Source organism: Rhinopithecus roxellana, chromosome 10 (genome assembly GCF_007565055.1).
Source record: "Rhinopithecus roxellana isolate Shanxi Qingling chromosome 10, ASM756505v1, whole genome shotgun sequence".
NCBI lineage: Eukaryota > Metazoa > Chordata > Mammalia > Primates > Cercopithecidae > Rhinopithecus > Rhinopithecus roxellana.
In genome coordinates, this window is record NC_044558.1 from 62,405,034 (window position 1) to 62,415,993 (window position 10,960).

The 10,960-nt window shown below is 43.5% G+C and overlaps 1 protein-coding gene across 1 annotated transcript in view; it reads right to left on the reverse strand.

Moving 5' to 3' along the window:
* Nucleotides 1–10,488, reverse strand: part of TEX49 (testis expressed 49) — a 31,408-nt gene extending 20,920 nt beyond the window's left edge. The window contains exon 1 of the mRNA XM_010354177.2: nucleotides 10,370–10,488. Within this exon, the coding sequence (XP_010352479.1) occupies nucleotides 10,370–10,448 (79 nt within the window). The 5' untranslated portion in view covers nucleotides 10,449–10,488. The remainder of the gene's footprint in view (nucleotides 1–10,369) is intronic.
* Nucleotides 10,489–10,960: the final 472 nt, after the last annotated feature.

Below are 10,960 nucleotides of genomic sequence, written 5' to 3' on the forward strand. Positions count from 1 at the left end.
GGGTTCACGCCATTCTCCTGCCTCAGCCTCCCAAGTAGCTGGGACTTCAGGCGCCCACCACCTCGCCTGGCTAGTTTTTTGTATTTTTTAGTAGAGACGGGGTTTCACCGTGTTAGCCAGGATGGTCTTGATCTCCTCACCTCGTGATCCGCCCGTCTCGGCCTCCCAAAGTGCTGGGATTACAGGCTTGAGCCACCGCGCCTGGCCGGCAGTGGCTTTTATAAAAATGAAGCTGAGGCCGGGCACGGTGGCTAATGCCTGTAATCCCAGCACCTTGGGAGGCCGAGGCGGGCAGATCACAAGGTCGGGAGTTCAAGACCAGTCTGACCAACATGGAGAAACCCCACCTCTACTAAAAATACAAAAATTAGCCTGGTGTGGGGGCACAGGCCTGTAATCCTAGCTACTTGGGAGGCTAAGGCACAAAATTGCTTGAGCCCTGGAGGCAGAGGTTATACTCCTTCGTAAATTAAGAATAAAAAGATGGGGCCAGGCATGGTGGCACATGTCTGTAATCCCAGCTACTTGGGAGGCTGAGGCAGGAGGATCACTTGAACCTGGGAGGTGGAGGTTGCATTGAGCCGAGATCGTGCCATTGCACTCCAGCTTGGGCAACAAGAGCGAAATTCCATCTAAAAAAAATAAAAATAAATATAAAATAAATAAAAGCCACAGCCCTTTTTCTCCACACATATTCTCCATCAGTTCAAATATTTGGATAACAGGTGGCAGGCACCTGTTATCCCAGCTACTCGGGAGGCTGAGGCAGGAGAATCGCTTGAACCCGGGAGGCGGAGGTTGCAGTGAGCCGAGATTGTGCTATTGCACTGCAGCCTCGGCAACAGAGCGAGACTCTGTCTCAAAAAAACAAAACAAACAAACAAACAAAAAACAGAAAAAAAAGAAAAGGAAAATGAAGCTGAATGTTTTGGAAAAACTCAAAAAAGGTGGGTCATTTAAAAGCTGGGGGCTAGGTGAGGTGGCTCATGCCTGTAATATGTGCTTTGGGGGGCCCAGGCAGAAGGATTGCTTGAGGCCAGGGGCTCGAGACCAACCTGGGCAACAAGTGAGACCCTGTGTCTACAAAAAAAATTTCTTTTAATTGTAGTAAACTTTGAGTTAAAATGGATTGGAGTTAGAAAATCACAATTTTGCAATTATTACAGAAACAACAGATTCACACAAAACCATCAATCGATACTAAAATTAGTGGGTGAAAATCTGATGAAGAATAGGATAGTTGACTAGGTGCAATGGCTCATGCCTGTAATTCCACCACTTAGGGAGGTTGGGGCGGGAGAATCGCTTGAGCGCAGGAATTTGAGAATAGCCTGGGCAACATAGCCCAGGTCTAGTAGACCTTCTACTAGAAATGAAAACAATTGGCTGTGTGTGGTGGTGGGCATCTGTAGTCCCAGCTACTTGGGAGGCTGAGGTTGGAAAATTGCTTAAGTCTGGGAGGTCAAGGCTGCAGTGAGCTGTGATTGTGCCACTGCACTCAAGCCTGAGCAACAGAGTGACACCTTGTCAAAAAAAAAAAAAAAAAAAAAAAAAGAATAGGATACTAGCATTTTTCCAAAGAATCTTACCAGAAATTATTGGTTACAAAAGAAGAATGGTAACTTGACAGTGAAGAAAACCAACACCTTAAGTGGTCAAAGTTCACATTACCAGTAATGGGACAAAATGACATCATGAGCCTCCCGATATGATGTACTGAGGACATAATGTCACTTATTCCTGCCAAAGATGTTTAAACTCAATCTAATCATGAGAAACATCAGAAAAATCCAAATTATGGAATATTCTACACAATGTCTTGCCTATACTATTACAAAAATGTCAATACTAGCCAGGCGTCTAATCCCAGCACTTTGGGAAGCAGAGGTGGGTGGATCACCTGAGGTTGGGAGTTCGAGACCAGCCTGAGCAACATGGAGAAACCCCGTCTCTACTAAAAATACCAAATTAGCTGGGCCGGGTGGCGCATGCCTGTAATTCTAGCTACTTGGGAGGCTAAGGCAGGAGAATCGCTTGAACCTGGACGGCGGAGATTGCGGTGAGCCACTGCACTCCAGCCTGGGCAACAAGAGCAAAACTCCGTCTCAAAAAAAAAAAAAAAAAAAAAAAAAAAAAAAAAAAAAAAAGGCAGTATCATCATGAAACGAAGGTGAAGGAACTATTCCAGATTAAAGAAGACTAAAGAGACATGCTCACTAAATGCAATGGCTGATCCTTAACTGGACCCTGGAAGGAAAAATTTTGCTCCAAAAGACATTAATGGACAGTCTGGGCAACATAGCGAGACCTCATCTCTTTTATTTTTAATTTTTAAGATGGAGTCTCTGTCACCCAGGCTGGAGTGCAATGGCGTGATCTTGGCTCACGGCAACCTCCATCTCCCAGGTTCAAGCAATCCTCCCAAGTCATCCTCCTGAGTAGCTAGCATTAGAGGCACCTGCCACCATGCCTGGCTAATTTTTGTATTTTTAGCAGAGACTAGGTTTCACCATGTTGGCCAGGCTGGGACCTCCTCTCTTAAAAAAAAAAAAAAAAAGTTGCCCAGGTGTGATGGCTCATGCCTATAATTCCAGCACTTTGGGAGTCTGAGGTGGGAGAATCACTTGAGCCCAGGAGCTTAAGGCTGCAGTAAACCATGATCACCTCACTGTACTGAAGCCTGGGAGACAGAGTAAGACCTTGTCTAAAAAAAACAAAAAAAAAAGGCGGGGCGCAGTGGCTCACGCCTGTAATCGCAGCACTTTGGGAGGCCAAGGTGTGCAGATCACGAGGTCAGGAGATCGAGACCATCCTGGCTAACACAGTGAAACCCCCGTCTGTACTAAAAATACAAAAAATTAGCCAGACGTGCTGGCGGGCACCTGTAGTCCCAGCTACTCTGGAGGCTGAGGCAGGAGAATGGCCTGAACTCGGGAGGCAGAGCTTGCAGTGAGTTGAGATCACGCCACTGTACTCCAGCCTCAGCGACAGTGAGACACCATCTCAAAAAAAAAAAAAAAGACATTTATGAAACAATTGGCAAAACTGAGAAATGCACTCTAGGTAATTATATAACAGCATTGTGTAAGTGCTAAGATTTGCTGAATTTGATACTTATATGGTGAGTTGTTGTTGGGAGATATAAGCTTATTATTTAAAGGGAAAGAGATGTAATATTCTCAACTATCTGAGATAAAGTAGATACTATAGTAGAGACAAAGCAAAAAACAGAGTGGCAAAATTAACAATGAGTTAACTTGGGTAAAGGGTGTAGAGAAATTCTTTCTACAAGTCTTACACGTTTTCTATAATTTTGAAGTTACATTAGCAAGAAAAGTTTTTTTTTTTTTTTTTTTTTTTTGAGACGGAGTCTGGCTCTGTCGCCCAGGCTGGAGTGCAGTGGCCAGATCTCAGCTCACTGCAAGCTCCGCCTCCCGGGTTTACGCCATTCTTCTGGCTCAGCCTCCCGAGTAGCTGGGACTACAGGCACCCACCACCTCGCCCGGCTAGTTTTTTGTATTTTTAGTAGAGACGAGGTTTCACCGTGTTACCCAGGATGGTCTCGATCTCCTGACCTCGTGATCCACCCGTCTCGGCCTCCCAAAGTGCTGGGATTACAGGCTTGAGCCACCGCGCCCGGCCAGCAAGAAAAGTTTTAAAAAATGGTAGATTGACCTTATTGGCTTTATTATTTATTATTTATTTATTTCCTCCTAAATTTGCTAAAATGACATCGTCACCATCATAATCGCAATAATATTAATCTTCAAGGGCAAAAACAGTGGGCAAGGATATAAGAGCATATGAGATATTTCAGTAGAAATACCTTTTGGAAAATGCAAAGTGGACAGAGGGGTGGCAATTAACCTAACACAGTAAATAATGTTGTTACCTAAGTTTCTGTAGTGGAGAATACATCTAGAATTGAGCTAATTCATCTGAGAGGCCCAAAACTTAGAGTGTAATGGGTACCACAGATGGTAGGAGTAGGGAATAGGCTTGAGAACAGGAAGGGAGTCACTGAAACTGTCAGAGCATCTGGCTAAACCAGGCAAACTACCCTGCCCTGAAAATGGAATGTAAGATTTCTCTAGAGGACCTGAATCTAGGAGGCCTTGCACCCCTGGACAGGATTCACTGTGAAGGCTGGTAATATGGTTTGGATTTATGTCCCTACCCAAACCTCCTATCGAATTGTAATCTCCAGTGTTGGAGGAGGGACCTGGTGGAAGGTGATTAGATCATGGGGTCGGATTTCCCCCTTGCTGTTCTCGTGATAGTGAGTGAGTTCTCACAAGATCTAGTTGTTTGAAAGTGTATAGCACCAACCACCCACCCCTTCTCTCTTCTCTTTTTCTCCTACTCCAGCCACGTAGAACATGCCTGCTTCCCCTTCGCCTTCCACCATGATTGTAGGTTTCCTGAGGCTTCCCCTGCCATGCTTCTTGTACAGCCTGTAGAATGGAGACAATTAAATCTCTCTCTCTCTCTTTTTTTTTTTATAATTACTCAGTCTCAGGTAATTCTTTAAAGGAATGTGAGAACCGACTAATATAGCTGGCACAGGTGTAGGACAGAAAATCTGGTGATTAAGTTAAAAAAGTCAGGATCCTCAAAATTAAGACCCTCAATACCTTCTTCTGTCCTAGCCCCAGCATGCTAGTAGATAAGCATATAACCAATACCCAGAGAAGGAATAATAAGATTCTTCCCCAGAGAAATTGTAGAGAGCCAGAGGAAAGCTCTGGAATGAAGCCCATAATGGACAACTCCCTCCATCAGTTTCTAGTTAGCTTTTTTTGTTTCTTACTCTTAAATCAGAATGGAAAGCCAAGGATCACTAGTTATCTGAGGAGAGTAATCATTGAGAAAAACAAGATACCAAAATAAACTCCTAGGAAAAAGGGCTCAGAGGGAAAAAGGGTCGATGCAAGGAAAAGAACTTCAAATAAAGTATACATTCATGGACAAAAGAGAGAAAATGTAAAAAAGGAAAATCAGAGGACCAAAAATGGTCCTTGGGAATTAAAATATAATATAATAACCAATATAAAATGTTCTTATCTACTGCATGAAGAAAAAAAGCAGAAAAAAAAAAGTTCTGATATGAAGGTGTGCTGGTTTTCACACATTTCCACAAATCCTTTGATAAACCTCCCCTCAAGAAGTAGAGCTTCTGCTTCCCTTGGGTATGGGCTGGATTTAGTAATTCTCTTCTAACAAATAGAAAAGGTAAAGTGACAGTCACTTCTGAGACTAAGTCATAAAAATGCATTTTGGCTCCCTTCCTTCTTTCTGATCACTTGCTCTGAAGAAAGTTAAGTGCCATGTAAGAATACTCAAACTGCTTATGGAGAGGCCCATATGGCGAGAAACTGGGGTGTCTTGTCAATACCCACAGAGAAACTGAGGTCACCAGATATCCTGGAAATGGCTCCTTCAGCTCCCACCCAATCTCCAACCCATTATATGGCTACAGCCCCTGCTGACATCCTGTCTGCAACCATGTGAGAGATCCTGAGCCAGAATTATCTAGATAAGTTGCTTCTGGATTAACAGAAACTGTAAAATAATATTTGCTATTATAAACCTGCATATTTTAGGGTAGTATGTTATACAGCAATAGCTAATTAACACGAGGTTGCAAGATAAAATTAAGGAAGCCTTCCAAAGAATAAATAGTAATAATAATAATGATGATAAAGAAAATTAAGCCAGACGTGGTGGCTCACGCCTGTAATCCCAGCACTTTGGGAGGCCAAAGTGGGCAGATTGCTTGAGCTTAGGAGTTCCAGATCATCCTGGGCAACACAGGGAGACTCCATTTCTACTAAAAAATACAAAAATTAGCCAGGCATTGTAGCCTGCACCTGTAGTCCCAGCTACTCAGGGAGGCTGAGCTGGGAGCATTGCTTGAGCCTGGGAGGTTGAGGCTGCAGTAAGCCATGATTGTTCTACTGCACTCCAGCCTGGGTGACAGAGCAAGACCCTGTCTCAAAAATAGTAATTAATAATAATAATAATATCAAGATTAATGTTAGAAGATCAATTTGGGAGACTTTATAACTGACAAATGGTAGTTTAAAAAAGAAGAAAGAAAACAATAAATTAAAAATTAAAATAAAATTTCTCAGAAATGGAAAGCATAAATTTCCAGAATGAAAGAGCTCATGGAGTATTCAAAACAATGAATGAGAAAAGACTTACAATAAATTTCATCATTTTGAAATATCAGAATACTACAGAACAGAAAGAAAATCAAAAGTTTCCAGAGGCTGGGCAAAGTGGCTCACACCTGTAATCCTAGCACTTTGGGAGGCTGAGGCAAGTGGATTGCTTGATTGCAGGAGTTTGAGACCAGCATGGGCAACATGGAAAGACCCCATCTCTACAAAAAATATAAAAAGTTAGCCAGGTGTGTGCCTGTAGTTCCAGCTACTAAGGAGGCTGAGGTGGGATGATCGCTTGAGCACAGGAAGCAGAGATTGAGCACAGTGAGCCAAGATTGTGCCACTGCACTCCAGCATGGGCGACCCTATCTCAGAAAAAGCAAAAACAAAAAAAACTTCCAGAAAGAAAGAAATTAGTTACATACAAAGTAATATAACTGTAAGCTAGAGGACAATAAAAACAGCTTCAAAATTTTCAGAAAATGATTTTCAACCTAGAATTTCCTATCTTGAAAAACTGTCAATCAAGTGTGAGGGTATAGAATAAAGCCATTCTGGACTCATAAATATACCTCCTATGCATTCTTATAAAACTTCCTGGCATATTGCAGGAAACGGAGGGAGTAAGCCAAGAAAAAAAACATGGGATCCAGGAAACAGTGAATACTACCTTGGAGAGAGGCAAAAGCAAGTCCCAGGACAATAGTTATGCAACCGGATTTGAGAAAGAACAGTCTAGACTACAGTAGGATAGGCAGTTTGGGAAAAAATGGAACTGACAGATTGCTGTGTTTTGAACTAGTCTCGAACTCCTGACCTCAGGTAATCCACCCGCCTTGCCCTCCCAAAGTGCTGGGATTACAGGCGTGAGCCACGGTGCCCGGCCTGAGCCTCAGTTTTCTTACTGATAAAAAGGGAACAGTAATACCTACCTCACAGGAATGTTAGAGTATTAAATGAAATTAAGCATGTAGCGTGCTTAGTACAGTGCCTAGTATACTGCATAATAAGTAGTTGTTTATTATAAAGTGCCGGAGCCAACAAAAACATGGATTAATTAGAAACAGGCAGGTTGAAGTCCATATTTTGAGAGAGTAACTGGAGGGTGTAAAATTGGGGTGGAGGGGAAGTGAACACGGAGTAGGGGTGGCATATTTGATGTTCAATCTTCCCTCTAACCTGACATTCCACGGGTTTGGCCAAGCCTCCTGCCTCTGATTTTCTGCCACCAGAATGAGAAAACTTAGATAGCAGATGATATATTCAGGATACTTCTCTATCATCCCATAGAGGGCTCTGGTTTTTATAAAGTAAAATCTTCCACTTTGTCTAGCCTATAAAGAAATGATGCCCAGGCCTCTTTGGATCAGTAATAAGTCTTGTTCAACTGTGCTTAAGTAGCTAACTGGGTAGGACAACTGGTCAGCTGTATACTCAGTTTTTTCATGGTGAGGGAATTCTATCTAGTTGGAGTAGGTAGGATTGGAGCAGCCAGGAGAGACTTAGTCTTGGCCTGGAAAAAGGGAAATTTGTAGGTTTCCCAAAGAGTTTGTTTTTCTGAAAGAGGGTAGAGAAGAGCTCCTCTTTATTTGGAGATAAAAACAGTCCCATGGCATAATGCTGGGACCCAGTTGGGGTAGGAAGGGGAAGAATTGGTATAAGGATATTAAGGAGTCTCTAAGGTCCATCAGGGGTACCCTTCGTACAAATCTTACCTGGAAGCTGGATAGTAAAACAGAACTTCTTTGATGGAATTGCAGAGGACAGACAGTGACCAATAGAGGCCTATGTAAGATCGTTCTTTACAATCTTATTATTTTTTTCATACAGAGTCTTGCTCTGTCACCCAGGCTGGAGTGCAATGGCGCGATCTCGGCTCACAGCAACCTCTGCCTCCCTGATTCCAGTGATTCTCCTGCCTTAGCCTCCCGAGTAGCTGGGACTACAGGCGCATGCCACTACACCCGGCTAATTTTTGTATTTTTAGTAGAGACGGGGTTTCGCTATGTTGGTTAGGCTGCTCTTGAACTCCTGACCTCATGATCTGCCTGCCTCAGCCTCTCAAAGTGCTGGGATTACAGGCGTCAGCCACTGTGCCCGGCCCACAATCTTAACTTTGTGCTTTTATACTTTCCCAGTCCCTTTTCCCCCACCCCAATACAGCTTTTGCTTCAGCACTCACCTAAACTTAATTTCCTTCACATGTGTCCTCCATTCTACCTGGAATACTCTTCTCCTTCATATCTGTGCTTTTAAACAATTCATCTTTTTTTTTTTTTTTTTTTTTTTTTTTTGAGATGGAGTCTGGCTCTGTTGCCAGGCTGAAGTGCAGTGGTGCGATTTCGGCTCACTGCAACCTCCGCCTCCTGGGTTCAAGCGATTCTCCTGCCTCAGCCTCCCAGGTAGCTGGGATTACAGGCGTGTGCCACCATGCCCAGCTCATTTTTTTTGTATTTTTAGTAGAGACGGGGTTTCATCATGTTGGCCAGGATGGTCTCGATCGCTTGACTTCATGATCTGCCCGCTTCAGCCTCTCAAAGTGCTGGGATTACAGGCGTGAGCTGCTGCACCCGGCAACAATTCATCTTTTAAGATGAAATCAATTGTTATATCTCCTGTAAAGCCTCCCCTAGCTTCCTGTTTTATAGTTATTCAAACTTACTTATTCATCCATTCACCCTACAAGTATTTATGAAACCTCTATTATGTGTGAGGCATGGCTAGGCATTTTGAATCTAATATAGATCTGCTCACTGCTTACTAAAAATTCAATGGCTCTCTATAAAGTTAAAATGCTTAGCATGGCTAACAGCATCTTCAATTATCTGGCCCCTTCCTAGTTTTCAATGTCTGCCTCCCAGCACCTCTCCATTTTACCCTTTATCTGTACCCACAAACTTGGAATTCACTTAATATAGTTCTCTCTTAGGTCTCTGCACCTCTCCACTTTGCCCTTTATCTGTACCCACGAACTTGGAATTCACTTAATATGGTTCTCTCTTAGGTCTCTGCTCCTTCGTCTGTGCTATATCCCCTTCTTTGTAGTGAACTCCAATCATCCTTTAACACCGGGTTCTGGAAGCATTTCCTGTGTGAAGTCTTCTCTGAAGGATTCCCCCACCCTCCACCCCCTGTTCTTATTCCAAATCCAATAGTATCAGGTACTTCCTTCTTAGTGGCTCTAGAACATTCCATATTTAATGTAATCATACAACATATTGCAATTTTTGTTTGCATACTTATCTTTCTCATCAGATAGTCGCTTTATAGCAGAGGTCTTAACCCTAGTCACCAACATAATCCCTGGAACATAAAGCCTGGTGCTTAACAAATGTTGGTTAAATGAGCAAATGAATGACTAAGAATATACTTATTTGGTTGAACAAATTATGTGTCTTTTTTTTTTTTGAGATGGTTTCACTCTGTTGCCCAGGCTGGAGTACAGTGGTGTGATCATGGCTCACTTCATCCTTGACCTCCTGGGCTCAAGTGATTCTCCTACTTCAGCCTCCCAAGTAGCTAGGACCACAGGCATGCACTGCCACACCCAGCTAATTTGTGTAACTTTTCGTAGAGATGTGGTCTCACTATGTTACCCAGGCTGGTCTCGAACTCCCAGACTCAAGCAATGCTTAGCCTCCCGAAGTGCTGGGATTGCATGTGAGCCACCACACCTGGCCCAAATTGTGTGTCTTAATAAAGATATTAAATGACAGGAGAGCAAATCTGAAAGGACATTGTCCCTATTCCACAATTTTTTTTTTTTTTTTTTGAGACAGAGCCTCGCTCTGTCACCCAGGTTGGAAGGCAATGGCACGACCTCAGCTCACTGCAACCTCCACCTCCTGGGTTCAAGCGGTTCTCCTGCCTCAGCCTCCTGAGTAGCTGGGATTACAGGCACGCGCCACCGTGCCCAGCCAATTTTTGTATTTTTAGTAGAGATGGACTTTCACCATGTTGGCCAGGCTGGTCTCGAACTCCTGACCTTGTGATTCACCCACCTCGGCCTCCCAAAGTGCTGGGATTACAGGTGTGAGCCACCACGCCTGGCCCTATTCCACAATTTTAACTAGCGTAACTGTTGGTCTCGGAGGATAAATCTCTAACGCCAGGTAGGAAAATAAATAGCTAGGAAGTGGCTATGAAGCATCTAGGAAAAGAAATGGCCCTTCTAACCCTCTACCCTATATTCCCCTTACTTGTTTCTTCAGTTGCGTTCCTTTTCTTGTTCCGAAAGGAATTTTGATATCCCAATAGATACAAGTTGAAGAAGGCCATCTCAGATCCTCCCTGGCCTCTTCTGGAATGTCCAGGTTGGGGCACTGGACTCTGTGTCTGGTAACCATGGTAATGTCCTAAGAATTACCACAACTGACACTCCCTTTGTCTAATGAGGCACAGGATTTATAGGTTCACAGTGGAGCTGGAGTGGGAGTGGGCTAAATAACTTCAGGAAAATGGAGAAATCAATGGTCAGTACACCATTTTTTTTTTTTTTTTTTTTTTTTTTTTTTTTTTTTGAGACAGAGTCTCACTCTGTTGCCCAGGCTGGAGTACAGTGGCACAGTCTTGGCTCACTGCAAGCTCCGCCTCCCAGGTTCACGCCATTCTCCTGCCTTAGTCTCCTGAGTAGCTGGGACTACAGGCGCCCGCCATCACGCCCTGCTAATTTTTTGTATTTTTAGTAGAGACTGGGTTTTACCGTGTTAGCCAGGATGGTCTCGGTCTCCTGACCTCGTGATCCACCCACCTCAGACTCCCAAAGTGCTGGGACTACAGGAGTGAGCCAC